This window comes from Parasteatoda tepidariorum, unplaced genomic scaffold (assembly GCF_043381705.1).
Source record: "Parasteatoda tepidariorum isolate YZ-2023 unplaced genomic scaffold, CAS_Ptep_4.0 HiC_scaffold_57485, whole genome shotgun sequence".
In the NCBI taxonomy this organism is placed as follows: Eukaryota; Metazoa; Arthropoda; class Arachnida; order Araneae; family Theridiidae; genus Parasteatoda; species Parasteatoda tepidariorum.
The window spans coordinates 268,614-296,550 of NW_027261827.1; the positions used below are offsets into that span (position 1 = coordinate 268,614).

Below are 27,937 nucleotides of genomic sequence, written 5' to 3' on the forward strand. Positions count from 1 at the left end.
TGAAACAAACAATAAAGCTGAAACGATATAATGAATGGTAAAATAAATTTAATTTAGGAAAAAATTCTAGCTTTTCTTAAAAATTTCCTGATTTATTCAGGTTTTTTCCAGTATAAAAAAAATCCCTGATAATTCCAAGTCTTCAAGATGGGTGGCCAACCTGCTTTTATAAAGTTAATTTTTTAAAAATAGATAAAGTTGCAAACATTAAGCAACAACCAAAATTTATAAATGCAGACAGTTTTACCCATCAATAATCTGAATATTTATCTCTCATCCATTAAGAAAATTTTCAATTTTCAAAATTCAGTGAAATTAAATAATTGAACAATTGAAAATCAGCTATAAACAAATTAAAACCAAAAAGACATGCATACCATAGAAGGAGCTTGATTAGAATTTGCTTGAGATAAACCAAACGGATCAAAACGATCTTTTTCTAAAAACAAGAAATAAGTATTAATGCATTTATTAAAATAATTAGAATAAAATAATTAGAATAAAATAATTTTTAACCAGCTAAGTAATAGTTCAGGCTCTTTCTAAGCTTAAACTTTTAGCTACATCAATTTGTTGCGCTTGGCAGGGAAATATTTGCATAACTTTGCAAATTGGTCAAAAGGATGAACAGGTTGCATTGTTGCAACAAAAACTGTTGTAACAAATGTCACTTGCCGATAACGGCAATCCTGCCATGAGAATCCAAGCTATTTTAAGGCAGAGTGTGCATTTCTTGTTTTTTCAGTAGCGCCATCTATGCCCAAGAGCAGCCATACACACGTCACAGCCCGTTTTACAGGGAAGGCCCATTCACGCTCCATTCATTCCTCCACGCATCATGACTTTGGCCTTAACCAGAGGAAGATCAATGTCCAATTCAGTACTTCCAGGGGTATTTATTTGTTATGGAAACTTGAAGGACTTTGTGACCCCAACAAATTTAAAGTGTCCTAGTCACAATTTAATACACGGGGATTCTTTGGCCAGCAGGATTCGAACTCACGAACATGAGCCCAGCAACCTACCAACCAGGCTGTTCCGGCCCATGTAACAGAAACTAACTTATCTCAATGTTATTCAATGGGTAACAAGTTAGTAGCAGGGAAAAGCTTACTCAATTTTGCCTAGAGTTAGAACTTGGAAAGCTGGAGTTTTCAAAAATGAAAATCAAAAAATATACACAAGTAGATTCAGATCTGTCAAAATGCAATAAATTTTGATACAACTACTTACCAGGGGGTAGAAGCACTATCAAATTACTTCCAGAGAATGGATCACCCTTTAAAGAAAATAATAATGCTTTGAATGCACACATAAGTTGAATCAATACATATTTAATGAACATTCACCAGGTATGAAACAGGAGCTACTGATTCAAACAAATGAAAAATTGTTCCAAACTATGGCCCCCTTCTCACAGACATACAATACATTCTCAAACAAAAACGGTGGAAATAAATCAGCTAAGTAGAAATTGGTCTCAATTATTCAACACTATTTTCAGGGTCTAGATGGTTGTCTGAGGGTGCCTGCAAGTTTTAATTGCTCTTCCCAGAGCATTTCAGACATATTTCATAGAGTCGAGATCTTAAGGTTTTGCTGGATAATCTATTAAGTCTATATTTTCACTTTTCAGAAAATCACAGTCTGACTTCCTTGAGATTGACTGTTCAAAATCAAAACTGGATCTAAATCAAATTTGGGTCAACTGTATCCATTAAGAGGCAAACACAGGACTTATATAATGGTTGTTTTCTCAGATACTCAGAACTTTTGGCAAACCACTGATTCTCTTCATATGAAAGAGTTTTACTTTTGAACAAAGGCGCCACTATCTATTCTCTAATGTTACCAGTGTAATGATTAAGAAATTTACAGTTATGGAAGCTTAGTGTTTATGGTCTGAGTAAGCAGTATGCTGAATAGCTGCAGATCCCCTATATCTTTTACAAACTAGCACTTTTACTAGGTATAAAAAAGAGCCCTTGATACTCTTTGTTTGCCTTTGCAGAGGTGAGGTTATCTCTATTTTCATTTTAAGGTAACACAATACAGAGCTCACCTGGTAGACAATTTTCTGAAAAAGTGCGGCCTTTGGTCGAGTAGATTTGATAATCAGGTCTCCGGATCTGATCTCTATAAAGCATGCTTGGTACACTCTAGAGAGCAATTTAAGCGTGCGATATCTCTCCAAAAACCCTTCAAGGGACTGAAGTCAATATTTGCTAGATGATCATGACCAACTGGCTCAAAGAACGTTAAAACTGCCCAATACATTAACCCACTGGAGGGTTTGACAGATTCCTTTTAACATTTTTTACTGCTTCAAAACGCTTACACTTATCTTTAAATAACTGTGTCTCTGTCCAATTCCCTTGGCCCTCAACTCAAAAAACTATTGCATGAAAGGTAAATTTCTTCATATCTAGATAGATGAAATTCAATTTTCTCATATCTAGATTATCTCATTCTAGATAGATGCTTTGGAGCAAAATAAATTCTAGGCTTATCCCATATGCAGGACCATATTAGCTTATTCTTTTATTACATTTTCTTATCCACTATTTCATCCTTTGAACTCACATGAGTAATACACTTGATCATGCAAAAGGCATTATATTTGTTGAAAGGTCATTAAATTTGTATTACATTAACTATGTTGATAGTAAATTTCACTAAAATATATACAGTATTTCTGGATATAATCTATTACATCTAAAATTTCTTCTTAATTTTTAAAACCAGTATATAACGGAACATTTTGCTCTAATATTATAAGAATCATAAGTTTTAAGCAAAAGAAATATGTGAAATAGAATGTATATGCATTGAATTTTTTTTAGATTTAATTATGTTTAAAAATGTATAATACAGTAAACTGAATTAAAACTAATAAGAAATGTATTTTTTAACCAATTTACAAAAAGGAATTCAAAACCCTTAAACTATAAATTTTGATTTAATTCTCACAATAAAAAAACTTTGACAATAAAGAAAAATTTAAAAAAATAAATAAATTTAAGAATAATATCTAAAGCTATGCATTTGCAGAGTAAAATTGCTGTTTTTCCATAATTTACCCCCTAAGAAACATTATTCATAGTATTTAATAATTTGTAATTCTGATCGAACTGCATATTTGATCAATTGTATTAAAAGTTTCTAATATATGCAATATTATCAAAATAAAACATTTAATTCGCTTTCTATAAGTTGTCTTGTTTTTGAAAAACGATAAGGATAAAATGCACATTTAATTTTAGTCAAATGATCAATATTTTACTAATTAATATTGTGTTTGTCAAAGTTTCAGCAATCGGAAACAAAAACTAAAACCCGCAGAAATTACAGAAAATCAATGGCAGTTAGAATTGCAATCTGAAATGAAAATAATAATGTATATATGTATTGCATAACAACCAATTATTAATACCTGTTAAAAATTTGAAATAATCAAAATAAAAGAAATTATTTAAAATATTTAAATCCAAATTCTCACTTTTTTTTATTGTGATGCAGTTACATTAAAAGCACTTTCGAAAGGGTTTCCACTGAAAGGATCACTAGCTGCTGCTGTAACATTAGTATGAGCAAAAGGATCTATAAAATAAGAGAAAATTCTAGACACTATATATTCCTGAATAGCATTAACTATCAATAAAAATTTTATTATCATTAAAAAATTTTTTTAAGTGAAACAAACAATAAAGCTGAAACATACATAAATTCAGTTTTTTAAATTAAATAAAAAGCAAACTTCACATAATAATTAAAACCTTAATTATGCAAAAACTATTTGTAATGCAAAATGTCATTTGAAGAGTGTAACAAAATCATTAGAGTTAAAAGCAAAGAGCAGCATTTTTAACTTAAGGAAGGAAATAATTTATAACTAAAACTTTATAGCTCTAAAAAAGCGAATCAAATAAAAATTGCTATGATCAATGTGTGGTTTAGATACCAATGAGTGGTTTAGATATCAGCAATTTTAAGATAAATACAGGAACTTATTCAAAGGATCATTAAAAATTTAATAATAAGTTAAAATAAAATTCTCCAAAACAATATTAAGACAAAATAAAATTTTCATATAAAATAATAAGACATAATAAAAGCCTTTAAAAAAATATATATTAAAATTATAGTGTTGTCTCCAAGCCATAATAAAAATGTCAGCAGTTTAATTGTTAATATCAATAGCTATGAACAGCCTATTCACATACTGCTGGTTCACATCCATAGTTAAGTTATTTTAAGGTGGAAGAAAAATCATACACTTTTTTTAAAATTTACAAATATACCATATAAACATTGACATGTGTTTTTAGATATGCATATATTTACTCTGAAGATTTGCAAAAAAATGCTTTGCTTTATAATCTGATATTTCAATTTGAAAGAAAACAGAAAAAAAATAGAAGATTGACCATGGAATGATATAGATATATAGATATATATACACATATATATATATAAATGAATTTATAAATGAAACATAAATGGTACTTTCAGTTAACTAATTCCATGAAAAAACATAAAGAAATTAGGAAACTCATCTAAATATTGACGTCATCTTACCAGATTTGAACGGATCTTCACCAGAAAATGGATCATTAACAAATCCATTTGTCTTACCTTCGAAGCGATGACTACTTTTAAATTGATACTCCTGGAAAGATACCAATATAACATTTAAGCAAAGGAAATAACGATAAAATATCTATAATTGAAAAAAAAGTATAACAGGAATGGGAACATTTTGCGCTTTCAACCCTGAATTTTTTTGTAAAAATTTGGGGAGTTATGATTAAAACGTGTTATAAATTTGTTCAGGGTTTCACCGCTATGAGGGTAAATAGAGGGATACAGAGGTGTAATAATATGCAAATAATAATTTTCAATTAGAGACTATTGTTTGTTGATACATTATAACAATACTATTATATATTATATAATTGAATCAAAAATTAAAAATATATTAAGTAAAACTTCAAATTAAACATTGTATATTAATTAGTTTTAAAAAATATATAATTTGCTTTGAATAATTGTTAACAACAACAATTTAATTACCTTCATTAAATTAGGTTCAACCGCCAATATCAAATTGAATCTGAATTTATATAACAGCTAATTAAGGTGCTTTTTTCTACTGTTTTCATTTTTTTCATGATTGATAAAGCATGTTAGATTAATTATGAGTGAAAATAATCTATAATTACCAAAGTATGAAGGTACTGTTAAATATTTTAAATGTTAGAGGAAAAAGAACAAAATTGAAATTCACTTTATACAATCTGTATTAGATTCAGAATTTCTTCAGGTGCCACATAATAAAAGTTTTTAGAGTCTATAAGTAAAATATAATCTATAAAATCGCAATTTATTATTCCCATACAGAAAGAAAGAAATTATTAAAACCTGGTGAACTAGAATTTTATTCTTTACAGCTCATTATCACTCACTATAATATTAAAATCTTGTTTCACTTTAAAAGGATATAAAATTTAATATTTTCAAATGTATATTCTATAAACAATTTATGAGGACAAGTAAAATAAATTTAGTTTTTGCCTGTATAAATTTGATTCATGTAATGCGTTTCCACATATTCAAAGAAAAAAATTAGAAAAACGCGAAGTTAATTTTAGATCTTGAAAATGATATTAATTAATTATGTCACATTATGGAAACAATCAATAAAGTAACTTAAAATTTGAGTGAAATCAGCTCTTTATTTCAAAAATAAATAAAATTTTTTAATTATGAAGTGAAAAAAAAAACTGTCTCCAGATAAAAAAAAAACTTTTATTTTAAAAAAAATTTGAGGTTTATATTTTTAATAAGTATTCTGATTTTAATTCTCAACAACAAAGTGAATTGAGATTTAAAAAAAAAAAAACAGAAAGCTAAGATTTTTTTCAATACAACCTTCATTCGTCCCTGAAAAGTCTCCCCTGTTTCAATTTCTTAGCACTTACCATTGCACAGAAGACCATGATCTTTGGCCAAAAGTCAAAAATTAAATTTCAACTAAAATATGTTTAGGATGAATATCGTCCTAATTAAGTATTCATAATCATTCCAAACATTATAATTTACTTTTTGGACCGACAAGAGTACAATGCAATGAAAAATATGTTTAAAAAATTTGTTTTTAATGCAACATTTAAATTTTTATTTTAGAAATATATATAGGAATTTCATTTTTCTGCTACATTTTTATCAGAGTAATTAGTCTGAAATTATAGTACAATTTTTCAATTTGATGGTTTAGTTAATACTCTTGACAAACTTATAGTTTATATCTTATCATTTGACATTTTACAATGCTTGAATGACTTTCGAAACTTATCTCCACAAAAATTCCACGTGGTAATTAGCTAAACTTTTTTTGTTGTCTTTCTTCTTTGATGTTTCTTCTTTCAGAAAAACCTGCCCCATTTTGTCCATATTGCAAAGGTGGACTAAATGTACCGAAGAACAAAAATGATGTTTTTTTTTTCATTTTGTTCGCGTTATTTTGTAATTAATTCGCGTTATTTTGTAATATTACTTGGGAAATATAATTTGCTTCTCATTTTTAATAAAAAATTACGAAAATTATTATATTTTCATTGCTATATTTANATATTTTTTCCTTGCCATATTTCAGCCGCCATCTTGTATTTTTTTGGTATTTTTAATGTATTTCAAAATTTCAACAATGAATTCAATTCACCAGCACATAAAAACTGCCAAATTTTGAAGCAAATTTTATCGAAATACTAATTTTGGCCACGAAACCTTGGATGCTGGCCCACTGTGCATTGGTAAGGTGAGTTGACTATCATAACGTGTAGAGAAAGAGGGGAAGAAAGTTTGGGAGCAGATTTTCGGGCATATTTTAGGGAGGTATTGCATTTCAGATTGCGATGACCAGAGAGTTAAAGCATGGTAAAAGCTACTTAAATCTAAAAACACATTTAAATACAAAATACTCCAACAGTTGATGAACTATGAAAATGAGCACAATCCAAACAAAATTGCGTGTGTTTGCAGAGACATGAAAAACTATTATTATTACATTTGGACTTCTATTTTACGAACTTCCCTTTTGCGAATTTCTCTATTTTGTGAATTTTTTCGAGGAATCAAGAAGATTTTGGAAATTTCTTCGTAAAATAGATTCCAAATAGCAAAATGAATTTCATATTTAACGAACTTTTCTTTGAGATTCACTTTCTCTATTTCCCAAAATATTTCAGAGCATTTCAAACTTGTTTACGCATTTAATAGGGGAAATACCCTTAAATTGATTTTTGAAGCCATGTAACTTTTATAGAGAAAGCAGTAAAATTCCTTTTTGTTTGCATTTCAAACGAAAAACTCAGACAAAATTAACGGATTTTATCTGTAACATTTAAACTTAAGAACGCATGTTGTAATGCATGGTTAAAAGTACTATTATAACAAATGCAGATATAGTTCTGTGCATAAATTTAGCCTTTTTTAGTTGAAAATGTATGTAACATGATAGTGTAATACTGGATAATATTTTGCTCTATATGCTTGCTTTCCATGCAGATTTCTTTTATGGTTAAGATTTATAGAACAAATAGCAAATACTACTTTGAAAGATAAAGGCGTATCAATCGGTATTTTAATTATGTCTAGTGCTTATGAATTTAAAACCTGTTCAAAATAATTTTTCAATTTGACATCCACATATGTTTAGTAATAAGTAATTCTATAAGTATGCTTGAATTGACATAATTCTCTTAATGCCTTATAGAGAGCATGAGGCCACATCTTTAGAACACAAACGTGGTGCATATTGCGTGAATAGTAAGAAAGATATAAAAATTTCTCTTCAGAGAAATAAATGGGAAAATATGATTACCTGAAAATCATTGAGAGGTGTAGTTACAGCTGGTTTAACTTCATCAAAGGTTTTTGGGACCTTAAATATATTTCATGCATTTTAAAAAATATTTAGCTAACTAAATCACAAATGCAGTTTGATACAGTCTAATATAGAATCTAAGTACTACTATAAAAATAATTGCAGTTACTTTCAGACAAACCGTATGGATTTGAATATTCATAGTGTGAAGAAACTAAACCTATAAAAAAATTAATATCCAAATTTCCAACAAATTAAGTTACCACAAAGTTGCATAAATTCGTTAATTTGGAAAATAAAAATTCGATTTAATGTATTTAATGAAGAAAAAAATTAAAAATAATAAATGTAGACTTGTACAATCTAACTAATTTAACATCTGCCAATTCAATAACAAAAAACAACAATAATAAAAATTTAATAAATATCATTGTATAAACAAATATTTTCTGAGAAATATAAACCATTTTTGTTTCTAGAAGAGGGATTAAATGATGTATGAACTGAAAACTAACTTTTTGAAACAAAACACATTTTTTATACATCTCTGATGCAGTCAGGCACTTTTTGCACATTTGTGGAATAGTAAAGTGATTATATCGAATACTTCATAGTTCATTCACTTTTTTCTTAAAGTTGATTACAGTAAGCATTTTAAACTACCTTTTGAATACGAAAAAAAAAGAAAGATTGAACATTGAATAAAGCTGAAAAGCCCAGACTCATAAAAGAATTTCTGCCCTTGCAGTTAGTGTATATTTTTAATCATGCTTAGTAAGAAAATTTTCCTCTTTTACTTATGGAAGTAACACAAACCATTTGAATGTATGAAATATGATACAATGCATTCAGTAAAGGAGGAAGGAAAATTTAAAAAAAAATTGTTAAAACAAAATAAAAGCCCATATAGGCGATAATACGAACTTTTTTTTATGGATTACAATATATGTAAAGTTTAATGGCAGAAGAATTAGAATTGGTCATACTGCACCAAACACAAATGTAACAATCATCAAAACTAACTAAATATGATTAGGTCAAAGTCATGAGACCAGTACTTATTAATAAAAGGGACGCTCTAAGGTTTTGTCTTTTAAAGAAACACACAAGAGTGGAATAATTAAAATACCATATATCAAAATGTATATTGGTGATTCTCACGAAACAGGACTATTCACTGTCCCTTGCTCCAAGATCTAATACCATAAAACTAAAAGAACTTTTCTTAAAAAAAATTAATAAATAGCATTACTGTTAGCATTTTAAAATGACTTTGCACTAGCATTGACTGTTCTGTATATTTAAAAATTTTAACTGAATATCAAAATGTCATTTTCCTGGCATGTCCCAAACAATATTTCCAATAATAACTAGCTTCAAAACTTCCCTTACTTTTTTCAAAATCTAATTTTTTTTATCTTATGCTATGTAAGCATTTCTAGAATATACGCAGAGGGTATTGTTTAAATAATTTTTTCTGTCAATTATTTGTTTATCCCATGAAAATCTGTTATTTTCTTGGTTACTTTTATTTAATGATTTATTACCAAAATAGATAACGCCAGGAATCAATATCTTATGTTAATATATTGATTAGATACCCTCCTATCTGAACATGTCTTGTTGCATGAATAAAGAACCAATTTTCTGGCTCAAAATCTATTTAAAAAATTTTTCAAGATGAGTAGGTCATTATGCTTTCATTTTCCTGGCTTTTTGAAATCATTAGTAACGAAAACTACATAGATTTATCTGAGTTATTTTAAGAAATACTGTTGTTTTCTGTTGAATATAAACATCTTCGGCCAAAATATTAAAGTAAACTAAAGTTATTTGTTATAAAATGGCGAATTTGTCATTATCCAGGATGTCATTTTCCTGGCTTAAGAATACCAGGGCATTGAAGTGTTACCAGAAATTCTTTTTAACTGCTAATATTGTAATGAGGGAAAGCAAATATCAACCTAATACCAAGTTTATGTATGATTGTAATATGATTGGATGTAATCAAAGTTATTTATTTATTTAATGATTGATTATTATGCACAATTTCATTCTGTACATATCAGCAACAAACATTTTTTTGTTTCTTTCTACAGTGGATAAAAAGAATTAATTTAAGCAATTTATGGTCCATCTAACATAAAGGCTCAAGTTGAGTTGCATACTATTAACTTAAAATGACTGTTTTTTAAACTTCTAAGGTAATATATCATTTTCCTGGCATTCAAGATTTGGTGAATTTCTATTTTATTTTTTTTCTCGAGCAAATGTCAATAAACTACACTGCTGTCTATAAGATATTAATAAGTGTAGCTAAAGAAGTATACAAAAAACATTTTAGATTATTTGAAGACTTTAAATTTGAAGAAATTTTTTGGTCCGAATTGTCATGTTTCGTGAGAATCACCCATGTATCAAATTTTTGAACCGCTAAAATTTTACAAAAATCAGGGGCTACTATCTACTTATAGATATGTGATAGATATGAGTAACTGTGTATGGATTTACCCCTTTCAAAAACAATTTTAATATGTTATATACAATTAATTTTCATTTTCTTTCATAATATTTTGCATATTAAGCTTTTCTTTTAAAAAGCAATACTTATGACCAGAAAAAAACATGAAAAATCAAAAATATCAAAATATTTTTTTCAAGAGTATTTCAAAAAATAAAACACGATAAAAAACATTTTTAAATATACCATAAAGCTAAAAATTTTGAGATTCAAGGACGTCATATGTGTTGGAATCAATAAGTTAGCAGTGTCCCACTCTGTAATGGTTTGAATGGAAAATTTTGGAGACTTGTATTTTTTTTAATGTTTTTTAAATTTTAAAAGCTTTTATCTTAGGTTTCTGTAAACAACATATACTCCCAACATACCAGAAATTTGCAATCCTGAAAAATAAAGGGAATGCCTTTAACACTTGGATGTTTGATAATTATTTTTAAAAATTATACAGTTTAAAATTGGAACAGAAATGTAAGTATTGTATTTAATAGTTGAAATTAGAATTTCTTTTATATATGTAAACAAATTACAATAATTAAAACTTACATGAACCATTAAGATGTGAATAAAAGATAAACACAATAAATTTTTCTAAGTGATAAATAATCTAATCAAAACTAAATGCATACTTACATGTTGGTGAAATATAGGCTCTGTCATCATTAGGTGTAGAAAAGCCATTCAAAGTAAAGTCTGATATACTTCGGAAATCACCAAAAGAAAGTACATTATCCATATCCTTGATAGCTTCACTCATTTAACCTATGTTGCTCTTGTATTTGGTCAATTTTAATTTTTATCTAGAAGAAAATAAAATAAACAAGGAAAGTTAAGTAAGTCTTCTACAAAACAATCTACATTCAAATTAAGTATTTTAAGGTATCAAGTTTATCATTAAGAAGTTGATTTTAAAAAACTTACAAATGCAGCAAAAGGATATAATTGAAAAGTGTAGCCAAGGAGTATAATAATTAGAATTTTAGTGAATTATCACTTTAACAGACAGACGAAAATTAAATTGCTTATCCATATCTTTGATAGCTTCACTCATTAACCTGTGCTGTATTGTGTTTGGTCTTGTATTTGATCATTTTTAATTTTAATCTGGACAAAAATACACAAACAAGGCAACTTTAATTGTTTTCAACAAAAAAAAACAACTAAGACGAATTAAGTTGTAAATATTTTAAGCTGCCAAGTTTTTTCAACAAGTAGCTCGCAAAGCTCAATTTTCAAAAACAGAATGATGCGGTAGAGGATATAATTGAAAATCATAGCTTAGGAATATATAGTAAGTACAATTTTCGTGAATTATCTGTTTATCAAATATACAAAAAATTAAATTGCTTACATAAGCTTGAAATTTATTTTGAAAAAAAAGTAAATAGAAAAAGGATAAAATAAGGCTATGTTTACATCTTTTTCTTCTCCATAAAAAGCAAATTATAGAATGAGCTTTAAATTTATTTAAAAAAAAAATAAATGACAAATAAGTAGCTTTTATTCTTGACAAGTATAAAGGATTTATTGTGTTTTTTACAGTGCATAAATTTCAGTTCCTCAAACTCATTCTTCGAATCAAATAGGCAAAATGAAATGGAGAAATTATTAGATTGAGCGAGAATGATGCATTTGTGTTTTCATGCATTGTTTTTAATTCACTATTATTATCACATTAAAGTGGATTACTTGTCTTTTATAAATACAAGTGTTTTTAAAAATAAGATAAAACTTAATAAACAATATTAAGTAATATGAAATTATTTACTTGACTTATCTGAAGGGTGTTACTTTGTAGAGAAGAAGTTAATGCATCAAGTTGAGTTTTACTTGAATTGAGTTTGCTTTCCATCTGAGACTCTTCTTTTCTTTAACTCATTCAATTCCACCTGCTTTCCATTCAGTTTCCTTTCTTGTATCTAAATAAGCATAAATTTAATTGTTCAAACAATAACACACTCTAAATTTAGTATTAATATACTAAAATAAAATCTTTCGATTAATCTTAACAAATTAAAAGACTAAATATTTGACAAAATCAATTTAAATTTTTAGCAACAAATCTCTAATTCCATTTTTCGTTCCTCTTTCTGTTTTTTTTATAGCATCAATCTGTTAAGGAAAAAAACATACACAATTAACAAAATGGGATAGAACTTTGTTTTTAAAAAATAATATGTTTTAAAAATACCAATTCAGCATGTAGTGCAAAGAATAAAATTTATCGAAATATATTTTTTTAAAAATAAAGTTTTTTTTTTGTTAAATTATTTTGAAATAAGTAAAAACAGAACTTGAACTTTTTGGTAATGTGTTAAAAACAGGATGGCCACTCAAATCAGGTTTCAAATTTCCCTGATTTTTCTAGGTTTTCCAGTAAGAATCTTAAAACTTCCAGGTCAGCGTATTTTCTTTTCTCATAAAGTGCAGATGTGTACAAGAAAGGTGTCAATATTATAAAGTATTTTATTTAAAATGTTATTTATTTTAATATATCACCTTGAATAGATGTGAAGAAAATAATATGTTTAGCTTGTAGAATATACTACTTTTAGCGAATAAAAAATGTTTTAAAGTTTTGTAGTTTTTGCACAAAATGTACCAAATAGCTAATACAGTGATCCAAAAAAAAATTAAAATTGCCTTCTATTTCCTGTTGGAATAGATGGATCAATGTGTATTACGCATTTTAAATCTTGTAAAAGTTAGTTAAAAAATCACCAATTTTAATTGTGCAAGGTATATTAACAACAATGTAAATAAAACTCATATTTAAGCAATATTTCCTTAAACTTAATAACTTTAAAAATCCTGGAATAAAAAAACGGTCTTTTTATATACAATAGAAAAAATCTATTGAAAAAGATGTCACTGTAGTACATTAAAAGGGGAAAAAGTTCTTTTACTGTATTATTAGTCTACAATAATTTTTTCTGGTAAAAAAATAACGCACAGGAAAAATAATAGCTTTATTAATTGTCTGCATAAAATTAAATGATCCTTTCGTACAGTTCTTACAATAGATTATATATGATGTTTCAAAGCCGACAGTATTAACAGATGTAGTACCTATTACTTGCATTTTTAGGCATAGCTAACAGTGAACGTGAAAGTGTATATGTCCCTGGTTGTAGCATTAGACATGAGCCAAATTTATGAAAAAAATTTTTATGTGAATTCCAGAATACATTTTTATCCTTTTTTAATATCCCTTCTCCAGTTTCATTTGCCAATTACAGACCCAATAACTACTAAAATTTTTTTATCCCAATTACCTAATAATTGAATAGGATGCATGATATTGTTGTAGTTTAATATGCAAGTAGGTTCATAATTTTTTTAAAAAAAATCTTTTTTCTTTATCAAAAAAATAAATAACTACAGAATGTTCTGAATTTTTTTTTCTCTAAATACATAAATTTTTCAAGGTCTAAGTAAAATGATTGATTTGAAATGTTCTAAATAAAGACACTTCGACCTATACAATTTATGACCCAAATACAACAAATTTTTATTTAACCTTCAGACGTTTGCCCACGATAATGCCAAAATAAGTTTTAGCTAACTTTTGACAAATAAAGCACAATATTTTACCTTTAAACATCAGCTCATTTTATTTTCTAGCCCTCCCTGAACGTTGAATCCGTAGCCAATATCAGCTCCAATATGCGGTCAAGCATTGGGACAAACTAGCCTTCGGGAAGGACTTCTTAATGGAACTGACCCACATTTGTGTTATATGGAGTAAAAAAACCACGAAAACATCTTACGGTCAGCCCGGCAGAAAGGGTACAACATTGGCTCATTGTAGGAAATCGCTATCCTAGCAAAGACTTTTGTAAGCCCACCTATCAATAAAAAAAAGTATGGCAGAAACAAGTTTTAGCTCATTTATTACATACAAACCTGTGAAATTTTGCCGAAAATTGTAGGAATCTGTTGACTTTACAAAAATTTTCATTATTAAAACTAGAAAAAATATGGGAAAAACAAGATTTTGCAAAGTTTTCATCAAGAAAGAAATTTTACCCCAAAACATAGGCTCACTTTATAAAATTCTTACAGCATACGCTGCTTTAACAAAACGAATCGTTAAAAGTTATGACCAATACAAGTTTTTTAAAATGTACGAAACCACAAATTTGAATTTCATCACGAAACCCTTAACTCAATTTAGGAAATCGTTTGCGTCCCTAAGAGAAAAAAGCTTTGAAAAACAAGTTTTAGGTAACTTTTGTCCCATAAACTATAATTGTTTTTGACGGCGATTTTATTCACGGACATTTTAAGTGTTTTTTTATAGACTCTTTCTATCGTCGTTTTCTTCTAAAATTTCCTGGTTTTAAGTTTTGTTTTACGAATAAAGAACTATTTTTTTCAGTTTTATATTTCTCACAAATTTTTTTTTTAACATTTTTAATATTTTTATTTTTGAATAATGAAACTCTAAATAATTTTATTTTACACTAGATCAATATTTCAGGGGAACAGAATTTCGTTGTCAAAGATTCATTTAGAAATCAACTTAATTACACATCAAATTTTAATTTATGGTTGATAAAAAATAATTTAATAAAATATATTGCGCTATATTTATCCTGATAATATCAGTTTTGTTCAGTATCTAATAAACTTTACGATTCGAAACTAACACTTATTGCATCTAGCATTACTGGTTTAAAAGAATAAGCGCTAATGTTTATAAGATAAAAACATTACTTATACAATGCTTAAATTTTAAATAAAAGGTACAGAAATTTTTTTCTGCATTTTAGAAATGAATCGTGAAGTGTAAATTATATTTTGAGAAATGCTTTACTTAAATAATATGAATAGCTATTTTAATCGTTTAAAATTTCCAATTTTTGAAAAAGTGGCCCCCTATAAAAATGACACTGACTGGTAACGATTTGTAACTAGTTTTTCCCCATTTCGCTTAGCAAAAAAATCATAAGAAGTTTCAGCAAAATTTACTTTTGGTTAAATTTGTCATCGAAGTTCCAAGTTCGAATTGTGCTTCAAAACATTAGCGAATTATAGCAAATAGCTTGCCGAAACTTTACTTGAAGGAAGCAACAAAAAAGGATACGGCGCAAAAAGAAAAATATATAAAATATATCGACTTGATGAAGTAGGAAAAAGTTTGAACCTTGCCACCAATTTTCAGCAAAAATAGATTCTCAACGTGGATGCTTCTACTGAATCAATTATAAGTTACAGAAAAAAATATTAAACATTGAGTTATACAATATAAAAACATTTTTCTACAAAAATATAATTTGCATTTTTATCTTTGCACATATCTTATGTAATTATCTCATTTCATAATTTGACACAACGAGTTTGAATTTTAAAAGCGGACGATTGCTCTTTATAGGAAATTGTTAGCCCAAGTATATGTTATTTTACATACCAGAGAGTTCTGGGAAAAGCAATTTTTCGTTTTCGTATGTTTAGAAAGTGTGAATTTTGGTTCCATAAGATAGCTCACCGTAAGGAATTGTCAGGCCCACAATTTGTTTTCGTTAGTCAACTTGTCAAAAATACCACCGAAACTAGTTTTACTTAACGTTTCCCTAAGAAATTACAATTTATGACCTAGATTCTTCAAGTATGTATTTTTCTTGTCGTAGCCTATTACAATGTCGTATGTTAGCATTGCTTATACTCCCTATTTGTCAGAAAAGAATTAACAAATAATATTATTACCAGAATTATGATGCATCGCAAAATACCTGCCAATTATATGCCATCCTCAAGAGAGGAACCTAATTGGTAAAACTCAAAAAAAAAGTATTATGATATGAACGAAGTTATCATAATATCTTATCATATCATAACAATGCTCATAACTAGGGACTAAATTAGAAATCTGAAGATTGTAGGAACCGAACTATCGGGGCACTTACTGGTCATAACTTTAAACCAAATGTACACAATACGTGATGCGTTTGAAATATTCATGACAGAATCAAATTATGTTACAATAGTAAATTTGAGCTTGAATTCATTTCAATTTTTGTTATCAGACATTGCTCATAACATTCCTCTCACTTAGTCCGAAAAAGTGAGCAAATCCAGAATCCTTTTCCGTCTTTATTGTGCTTTCACTATATTTGAACGGTCCGAAAATTTATTGAAACACCAGAATATAATTCTTACCAGAACTATGATGAATCACTCAATACTCATAAAGACATCATCTCCATCATAAAGACAACATCCTGTCCTATAAAATGCAAAGTAATCAATAACATATAAATAAAATATCAGTCTTTTGAAATAATAATAAATTTACGACACATATGAATATGAGGTCACTATATACTTATTTATGCGAATTTTTTTTATTACATCACTGTATTACAATATCATTGCAATACTCAATTATTTTTCATACCTCTGTCAACCAAAGTTAGCCCTTTTAAGTATAAGAATTAATTACCACAGCGAGACTAAATATATGGATGTTAAACAATTGCCTGCCACCCGAAACTACTTTTTTCCTGCTACAAATGAGCCATATGCTAAAAAATCAGTGATTTCAACTTCGTGTTTGACGATAGAGAGATGCTCAGGTTAAAACTAAGCTAATTTAAAAGAAGTGGGTGAGTTTCTTGCTTTTCAGCGGAGCCATTTTCGGCCAGTAATGTGACTTCAGACACACACGTAGCAGCCCATTAAAATGGTAGACCCATTCATTCATCCACCGATCATAATTTTGATCTGAACCAGAGAACGATCTAGCAAACAGTTCCCCCAGAAGTTTGATATGTTATGGAAACATGGAGGACTTAGTGACCTGACCGAGTTAAAGAGCACTAGTCACCAATTGTTAAATGGGGAGTCTTCGGTCGGCGAGGATCGAACTCACGACCACTTAAACATGGTCCAAGCTCTCTACTAACCACGATATCCCGGTCTTTGAAGAATTCTCTCGTTTTATGATATTAATAAGATTAAAATGACGAATAAAACTAATTTTTTCATCTAATCCACTTGCGGCAATGCGAAAAACGGAGATTCATAGAGAATATGGTTTCTTTTGAGAATTTCAGAAATAAATTGTGTGGTGTATATGATGTTTGGAGAAATGCCTTACATAAATAATATGGATTAAATATATTTCGAATAAGTGGCCCCTATATTTCACACGTTATTTTAATTTTAGTTTACTCTTGGTCATATATTAGTTTTAGTCAAAACTATATATATATATACACTAGTCAAACTTACATTATTATTTAATTTACTCTATAATTTATATTCTATGGTTTACTATACTTGCTACTTGACATGCATTTTACTTTACATTTAATTCCACGGTTACTTTCCAGTAAACACAATTTTTAATAAGCCTTTTCACTTTTTACTTTACTAGCTGTTTTCTTTACGTTACATTTTGTGATTTAATTTGCACTCCACATTTTATTTTACTTCATACTTCACTTCATGCTAAGTTTACTTGACGCTTCTACTTTATACTTTACTTTAAACTATGCTGCGCTTTTTACTATATCTTATTTTAGTGCCTTCTTTAATTTACACTTTACTTTTTACTATATTTTACATTTTTTTTAAACTTTCTAATTTAAGCATTGCTTTATAATTCAACCTTATTTTCATCTTTACAAGATACACTTTTATATAATTTCTTGCTTTATATTATTCTATATTTAATATGATATTTAACGCTTAATTTTACACATTACTGTGTATAACACGCCTCACTTGAATTTACGCTTCATTTTCTTTACAAGTTTCTTAATGTTTTACACATTACTTTACGCCCTACATTACACTACGCTTAACTTTTTTTCTATATTTAACTTCCTATACTTTCTGATTTTTACCTTCCTCTCTTTACTTTACGCTTTACTTTCATACTTTCCGCCTTCATTTAACTCTATTTTTTACTTACGCCTGACTATTTTTAAAATTTACTTTATGCTTCACTTTATATCTCACTCTTTACGTAATACTTTACCTTATACTTCATATTTTACGCTTTAACTATTCCTGATATTTTACATTTTTCTACTCCTTATTTTCTGCTGTAATTTATAGTTAATATTTCAAGTTTTACTTCATTTTACTCTTTTTTTTAAATTTTACTCACAGTAAATATTTTAATTTTTGCACCTTATATTTTTGCTTCGCCTGGTTTTTTATGCATTTCTGTACACAATTTTTATTTTACTCTTTATTTTAAATTTTAAGATTTACTTTATTCTATGCTTATTTTTTAATTTCGATTACGCGTAATTTGTTATTTGAACGCTTCAGTAAAACATCTGCATCTAAAATTCATTAATTTAATCCGTATTCACACAAAATTAAACCATATTCGAAGATACAAAAAAGAAATTTCTACTTAACTATTTATAAGCAAAACAGAAATATTTAGCTTATTGTACGATATTTAATTTTATTTTTTTGCCGCAATTTGGCAAGGCTTACCCTTAGTTCAATAAATTTAATTCTTCGCTACATTGAGATTTATTGAGAAACTCTTATTTTAAATGGAAAATGCACCATTCTTAATCGAGACATTTTAATAAAACGTATATATATATTTAATACTACAGGAAATTAATCTAGAAATATTTTCATTATCATTATTAGCAAACATTCCCTATCAGGACGTTGCGATTAACATTGTTATTTATTATTCATTAAGTAAAAATTCATTAATTAATCTATTTTTCGTAAGTCTACGTAATGAATTTAAATGCTTTCAGCAGAAAAATTAATTATTTTAANTAAATATTTTAATTTTTGCACCTTATATTTTCGCGTTGCCTGGTTTTTTATGCATTTCTGTACGCAATTTTTATTTTACTCTTTATTTTAAATTTTACGATTTACTTTATTCTATGCTTATTTTTTAATTTCGATTACGCGTAATTTGTTATTTGAACGCTTCAGTAAAACATCTGCATCTAAAATTCATTAATTTAATCCGTATTCGCACAAAATTAAACCATATTCGAAGATACGAAAAAAGAAATTTCTACTTAACTATTTATAAGCAAAACAGAAATATTTAGCTTATTGTACGATATTTAATTTTATTTTTTTGCCGCAATTTGGCAAGGTTTACCCTTAGTTCAATAAATTGAATTCTTCACTACATTGAGATTTATTAAGAAACTCTTATTTTAAATGGAAAATGTACTGTTCTTAATCGAGATATTTTAATAAAACGTATATATATTTAATACTACAGGAAATTAATCTAGAAATGTTTTTATTATCATTATTAGCAAACATTCCTTATCAGGACGTTACGGTTAACATTGTTATTTATAAGTCATTAATTAAAAATTCATTAATTAATCTATTTTTCGTAAGTCTACGTCATGAATTTAAATGCTTTCAGCAGAGAAATTAATTATTTTAATTTACATATATTGCGGATTATTTTACTATAATGAAGGTCATTTTTTTTTCAAAAATGGCTTTAACCTAACTAGGAGTCCTCATACATTTTCTGAACGCAAAATACCTTTTTTTGTTTGTTTATTTTCGGCGAATATATGTTGTCTTCCTGTCGAATATGTTGCAAGTCTTGAAGACAATTTCTTTTTAGTATACGAAAATATGTTCCCGATTAATATATCTCTTTATTTGTATTGCGTATTCTTTTTTATTTTCTTGAAAGCTTATATAAATGCTGGTTAATACTAACACGAAGATTTCTTCTGAGTTACCCTTAAAAGCTAAGACTCTTAGTTGGATTAGTATACAATAGTTTTCGAAAGCTGAAAAAATATGACTTATAATATTTTAACAATCATATATTTTCCTTGTTTTCAGTACCGCATTGAATCAAATAGTAATCAAAGTTGGACTTTTCACCATATAATATAGCATTTTATTATGGTATAATCAAAATGAATAAGAGATTTTTAACCATTTATGTTGCCCCTTTTCCTAATTTTCAATGATGCATCAAATTTTTTGAGTATTCAATCATTTATGTAATATTAAAAGACAAAAATTGCTAAAATAATGATCAGATTGTGAAAATTTTTAATGAAATAATAAATTGCTGCCATCTAAGATTACTTATTTGTTAAAAAGGAAATTTCTTTATCAAATTAAATTTGCCATAAAAGAATCTGAGTGTAAGAAGTTTTCTTAAATCTAATTTTTTGTTCAATTTTTTTTAATAAAAATTTTGTAAAAGATGGCTGTAGTTAAAGTGCAAGAGTTTAAAAAACTATTGTGAGAAAATTGAGAAACAAAGCGAAACGCAGAAGATACTGTCAGAGGGATTTTAATTTAAAATAATTATTTAAACAGGGACATAAATGTCTCTAATTAAACAATAGTTAATTACAGACTAACATTATACGAGCATTTTGAAATAGACATCGCATCCACAATTACAGTTGAATTTCTTCGAACATGGGAATCCTTCCTTATATTTTAAGAAATATTACATATTCACCCCCAGAAGTTAGGCCATCGAACAAAATTGTCTTCCCAACGAAAATTTTCATTATTCCATTAATCAAATTTAGGTTACAGAAAAAATAAGCGTAAGATAACTTTTGCTTTAAAATTTGGAATACTGCCTTCAAATATTCATCCGTTGTAGAAAATAGCTATCCTAACAAAGAGTTTTGTAAGCCCTTCCATTAATAAAAAAAAGTATGGCCAAAACAAGTATTAGATCATTTATTTCATAAAAACTGTAAAATTTTGCCGAGAAATGTAGGAAACTGTAGGCGCAGCAAAAAATTTCATTATCCCACCACCTAGAAAAAAATATGGCTAAAACAAGTTTTCGGAGACTTTTAATCTAGAAAGAAATTTTGCCCCAAAACATAGGCTCACTTCATAAACTGTCGGAGGGTTTATTTGTCGTAACTTTAAACCAAATTTACATGTTATTTATATTTATATGATGCGTTTCAAGTATTCATAATATAATTAAATTATGATATATCAGTAAATTTGAGCTTGAATTTATTTAACTTTTTGCTATCAGACATCGCTCATATCCTTCCTCCCACTTTGCCTGAAAAAGTGAGCAAATCCCTTTCCGACTTTCGGTACTTTTATTATATTTGAACGGGCTGAAAATTTATTGAAGTACTTGTGTATAATTCTTACCAAAGATATGATGAATCGCAAAATACTATTCTCCATCATAAAGACAACATCCTGTCCTATAAAATGCAAAGTAATCAGTAAGATATGAATAAAATTTTAGTCTTTTAAAATAATAATGAACTTACGACACATATTGAATCAGTGGTCACTATTATTTATTTATTCGAAGAAAAATTTTATTAAAAAACTGTTATATGCGTTCAATTTTTCCCTACACCTCTGTCAACCAAAGTTAGCCATCTAAACGTAAGGATGAATTATCAGTTGACACCGGCCACAGGGAGACTAAATATATAAGAAATGGCGATTAAACAAATACCAGCGATTCGCCTCCTGACGCTACTTTTTCCTCAAAAATTGCTCAAAAATCAGTGATTTCGACTTCTTGTATTAAGCCTGAAAGATGCTACCAAAACTCTTACTTCCACACTTATTGTTGCTGTTTCTAATGCCACTTGTTTATACCAACAAGCATGCTGGGTGTAACCAAGAGAATTTTGAAGCAGAGGGTATGCTTTTTGCTTTGCAGTGGATCCGTCTATGGACAGAAAGCGACTTCAGACACACGTCACTGCTCGTTTAAAAGATGGACCCTTTCATACATACACAGATCATAATTCTGATCTGAACCAGAGAACGATCTATTTCCCCCAAAAGTGTGATTTGTTTTGGAAACATGGAGGATTTTGTGACCCGACAGACTTAACGTGCACCATTCACTATTTACTACACGGGAAGTCTCTACCAACCATGCAATCCCGGTCTCCCACTCATTCTTTCATTCGCAGACGTTACAAGATGACTAAAAAAGATTTTAATGACGAATAAAACTATTTTTTTTATTCCTCTCCACTTGCAGCAATACGAAAAACTGAGACTTACAGTGATACAGGTTTCTTTTGGGAATTAAAAAAAATTTTTTTATTCGAATTAAATTCTAAATTATTGTTTTTAACGGTGATTTTATTCAGGCTCATTTTTTAGGTCTATTTTTGATAAATTTTTACTATCATCGCTTTTTCCTAAAATTTGCGGCTTTTAAGTTTTGTTTTAAGAATTAAGAATTATTTTTTTCCATTTTTTCTTTTTCCATAATATTTTTATTACCTCTGTTTATATAATGAAGCGGTTTTTTTAAACTGTTTCTACTAGAATTTTTTTTCTTTTATGACTAGTTTTTCCCAAAATTGTGGTAATATGAAAAACTGAGATTTTTAGAGCTGTTTTTTTTTCTATTATTCTTTCTTTAAAATTTTTTTGCTTCTATTGATGTTTTTATTACGACGCGTTACTTCTTAAGAGCATTTCTGATGATTTTATTCTCCTATCTCCACTTTTTTCCAAGATAATATGGAGAAATGAAATTTTGCTTTTGAATTCAAAACGATTTATTTTCCTCTTTCTCTTTTGCTTCATTCAAAACTGTCAGAAACACTGTTAGTATCGTTTTTATACCTATATATATTGTGTTTGTTTTATTCCTCGCTATCTTTATTATTTTGCTATAAGTGGTGATTCTGACATACAGGGTGTTTATAAAGTACCGGAACCATTTTGATGTTTAATAACTCATAAAATAATAAAGATAGATTAAAATCAATAACATAAATGGTTAGATAGACTCAAAAAGTTTCATGACCCTAGTGAATGAACTTTCACGTGTGCTCCCTTCGTCGCACGGAGAATATCAAGTCGATAGTAAATTTCACGCCAGGTTGCGGCAAGCATGTCGTCATCCACAGAGGCCATTGCGGTTGTAATTTTGGCTTTCAGGTCATCAATGTTCGACACGATCCTCCTGCAAACATTGTCCTTTATAAATCCCCAAAGAAAAAAGTCCAGCGGCGTTATATCAGGTGATCTGGGTGGCCAAGGAATTGGACCTCCTCGCCCAATCCATCTTCCTGGAAAATGGTCATTCAAAGAACTACGAACAATGATACCCCAATGAGGTGGTGCACCATCTTGTTGCAAAAAGACATGTGGCTGAAGCTCTTCTAGTTGCGGAAATACGAAGTTTTCCAACATGTCTAAGCATACGACTGATGAGACCGTCTTTTCTTTAAAAAAGAAAGGCCCAATGACTCGGTCGTGCATTAGTCCACACCACGCATTAACCTTTGGGGAATCCCTTTGTGTCACACGGTATTCATGGGGGTTTTCAGATCCCCATATGTGCACATTATAGCGATTAACAATGCCAGAAACATGAAAGGATGCTTCGTCCGAGAACATTATGCTCTTCAGGAAACTGCAATAGCCTCTGTGGATGCCGACATGCTTACCGCTACCTGGCGTGAAATTGACTATCGACTTGATATTCTCTGTGCGACGAAGGGGGCACACGTGGAAGTTCATTGACAAGGGTCAAGAAACTTTTTGAGTCTATCTAATCATTTATGTTATTGATTTTAATCTATCTTTATTATTTTATGAGTTATTAAACATCAAAATGGGTCCGGGACTTTATAAACAACCTGTATACTTTTTTCTATTTCTTGCGTTTTTTTTTTATTTCGCCATTTCCTTTTTCTTATGAAAGTAAACTTATGTATTTCTTATCGCAGTTTTTTTTTTTAGTATATTATGTGAGCTAACATGAAACGCAGATAATTTGTTCCAAAATGTTTAATAAATACAGATGTAAATTAAGTAAGGTATTTGTATATTTTTCTTACTATTTCCCCTCTATTTAATAATTTAAATTTGTTTAATTTACTTGATATTTCGGTACAACTATTATATATTTTTTTTTCGCTTTACAGTTACAATTTTTTTATAAGCGTTGATTGCCATAATTTGTTTTTTGTAAGACGCAGCATTTTGTTTTCTCCAGAAGATTGAGTAACATTAAAAAAATAGAGATTCACAGTTTTCGAATACACGAAACTTTTGCATAACTGGATTATAGAGTGTTTGAACAGTAATATGGATTTCTGAGCGCCTTTCTTTCTCTTACATGTTTTATTTGCAATGATCTATTTAAAAGTTTCATGTCAATTTGGAATCTACTTGTTTTTCATTTTTGAATAATGAAAAAACTTTATTTTACACTGGATCAGTATTTCAGGGAAACTGAATTTTGTTATCAAAGGTTCATTTTTCGAAATCAAGTTTAATTTCGCATTAAATTTTAATTTTGATTTATGGTTGATGATATTTAAAAATAATTGAATGAAATATTTCACCGTATTAATCCCAATAATATCTGTTTTTTTAGTATCTAATAAATTTTACTATTCTAAACTAAAACAAATTTCAACTAGTATTACTGGTTTAAAAGATTAAGCCCTAAATTTTATAAGATAAAAAAGTTATTTATACTCTACTATATTATATTTCATTTAAAATAACTTAAAATGTACGGAAACATTATTCTGCATTTTAGAAATGAATCGCGTAGCTTAAATGATATTTTGAGAAAGGCTTTACATAAATAATATGAGCAACTATTTTAATCGTTTTAAATTTTTGAGAAAGTTGCCCCTACAAAAATGTCACTGGCTGGTAACAAAGTATTACTAATTTGTCCTATATTGCTCAGCAGAAAAAGCATATAACGTTTAAACCAAAAATTACTTTTGGTTAAATTTCGTTTTTGAAACCTCAAGTTTGAATTTTGATTAGAAATGTCAGCGTATTATAGAAAATAGTTCACCCAAGTTTCGTACGGCAAGCCATATAAAAAGATATAGTGCAATAAAAACAGCTACTTGATGACGTAGGAAGAAGTTTGAACCTTGCCACCAATCTTTAGCAATTAGGTTAAAAGTTCTACTGAACCAATATAAAATTAATGATTTCTTCTCCCAAAACCTTATTTACATTCTTATCTCTGCACGTCTCATGTTATTTCTCATGTCATAACTAGAAACACAACAAGTTCGAATTTTGAGACCTAACGTTTGACCCTCGTAGAAAATTGCTAGCCCAAGTATATGCTATTTTACCTACCAAAAACTAGTTACGGAAAAAGCAATTTTTAGTATTCTTATGATAAACAGGTTTGGATTTCGCCTTCAAGCGATAGCCCATCGCAAGAAATCATTAGGCCTACAATTTTTTTTCGCTAGCAAACTTGTTAAAAATATCACCAAAACTAGTTTTATTTATTTTTTGACTTAAAAATTACAATTTATGACCTAAAAATCCCCCCCCCCATTTGTCAGAAAAGAATTAGCAAATCACATTATTACCAGAGCTAGGGTGAATCGCAAAATACCTGCAAATTATGTGCCATCCTCATCATTAAGACTATCATGCCTAATTTGAATGAAGTTATTCTCATATCATATCAAATCCTTTAAAAAGTAGTATTTATAAGTTTTTGAAACTATATAAAACTTAGTGTACCTTTCAATTTGTATAAAACTTTATGTACCTTTATGGTACTTTTAAGTCCAATTAATATTATTACCATAAATCATTGAAATGGAATAAAATATCTCAATGGAACTTGTAACATAACTTTCCGTTTATCATTACTAGTTGACAACACACAATTATTTGAAATTGAACATCACCAATGTAACCATTTAGATGTTAGTAATTCGTTCTAGGACGCCCTTTAATGATTCCTCAATTTCATTCCTCAATTCTCAGCTTTGTACCTTGATCAAGTTTGCACTTAAGTGAGTTGGTGACAGATGTCAATAGATCCAAAATGATGTCATTTAAGACATTTAAAAGCCACATGTTGCAAATTTTTTTTTAACTTCGATTAAATTATATTTTTAAAAAAAAATTCCTATTAAAAATAATCTAAGGCTATAAAAATTTAATTGAATAATTAAAATAATAAGTATGCGACAAAACTTCATACTGACTTTTAAGGAACGTTGTTTAAAAATATTGGGGAGGTCAAAATGTATTTAATGTATATATTACAACTTTGAAATAAGTGAATTGTTAAAGAATTCTCCTTCCACATGATTTTTTCAACCATGAATTGATGAATTCTGAATTCTCAGAGTGCATTTTTTTAATTGACGTACTTTTACGGTAAACGAATTTTGAAATAAGCACTGGAAAAAAATAAGCAGTTGTTTATTTAACACTTTTCGCAACTTTTTCTGTTCACTTGCCACATAGCGGGTAGTTATTTTCAGGTCTAATAAAAGGGGTTAAAGGGTTTTGCTGCTTGAAAATTTTTTTTAAATATGTGACAGCTTTTATAGTTGTGTTTATGGGCTAAACTTTTAGTTAATATCCTTTCCAATACATTGTTTTTTGCTTCTTGTGTGGCGCTGCTGAGGTTTTTTTGACGCAGGTATTGATACCGGAATTTACCTACTGAATTTCATTGCAAAAGATATTAAATTTTTTTTAAAAACATTTTCAAATGAAATAATATTGTTTTCAAATAAATATCCAATGCTTAATAGTTTTAAATTTTTTTTTCATTGTAAAGTTTAATTTATTTTCTTTTATAATTTCAGCTATAAGTCTTCATCTTTTTAAACACTCAAAAAATATTTTTAAGCCTTATTTACATTAACAAAATGCAAAATAATTTTCAAAGGCTTTACATGATCATGATAAAATAACTAGTTTCTGACAAAAAACTCTTTTCTTAATTATATTAGCCACCATAAAAAGATAGAGAGATTTTTCAGATGGATTTCAGAAGATGGAATATGAAGCCTGATATTGAAAATATTTTGTAAAATGCACATGAGAGTGTAAGCATCTCACCGAACTCAGTTCAATATACGCACACGTGAACCCGCAAGTATTGCATCAAACATGTAAAATTATTGGCGTTTTCATACGCTACTTACTGATGGTCCGCTGTAATACATTGTGTTTGAATGAACGCAAAACGTTGAATAGAACAATGTTAAAACCACGCTTTTGCATTCAACATTTCATTTTTGAAAAGGGAAACTTAAGCACTTTTTAAAACAAGAAAAAAATCACTTTTAAGGGCTTTTAAAAAAGCGAAAATAAGCCCATTTAAACACTGCACACTAAGGAATTGATAGGAAATTACTTTATAACTTTTCTAATTTCCTATGAGAAAATATTTAAGCTTACCTTCCAGTGTTTTGAGATTAAAGGCATAAGTGTCTTCCAGTTCATTCTTAGCAGTGAACTCTTCCTAAGCAGCGCTAAACTTTGTTTTTAATACTTTTTGAATGGGGTCGCTCAACACTATGCCCAATTCTTCAAGCTGCAGAGACAAATGTATTCATTTTTTTCTATACATAAAATTTATGGAAATTTTTTCAGTAAGTATTGGTTGGTAATTAAAAAAATTGTATTTATTTGATTTTATTGGCTTTTTGTTCAATTTATATAAGCTTTTTTTCCCTTTTTTTTTAAATTTACAAGCAAAATTATCTGATAAAAAGTAGTGGAGGGACTGGTTTAAACTAGTTGACTCAGGATGTATTAGCAATTGTTTATAT

The 27,937-nt window shown here is 28.4% G+C and overlaps 1 protein-coding gene across 2 annotated transcripts in view; it reads right to left on the reverse strand.

Moving 5' to 3' along the window:
- LOC122272664 (epidermal growth factor receptor substrate 15-like) overlaps positions 1–27,694 on the reverse strand; it is a 75,248-nt gene extending 47,554 nt beyond the window's left edge. The window contains exons 1-6 of one of the 2 annotated variants that reach the window (XM_071176945.1): positions 27,564–27,694; positions 21,528–21,583; positions 16,566–16,632; positions 12,172–12,322; positions 11,037–11,203; positions 7,883–7,942 (exon numbers count right to left, since the gene is read on the reverse strand). In XM_071176945.1, the coding sequence (XP_071033046.1) occupies positions 7,883–7,942; positions 11,037–11,084 (108 nt within the window). In that variant the 5' untranslated portion in view covers positions 11,085–11,203; positions 12,172–12,322; positions 16,566–16,632; positions 21,528–21,583; positions 27,564–27,694. The remainder of the gene's footprint in view (positions 1–7,882; positions 7,943–11,036; positions 11,204–12,171; positions 12,323–16,565; positions 16,633–21,527; positions 21,584–27,563) is intronic. The other variant, XR_011636002.1, reaches the window with a different exon arrangement.
- Between the last annotated feature and the right edge of the window lie 243 nt (positions 27,695–27,937).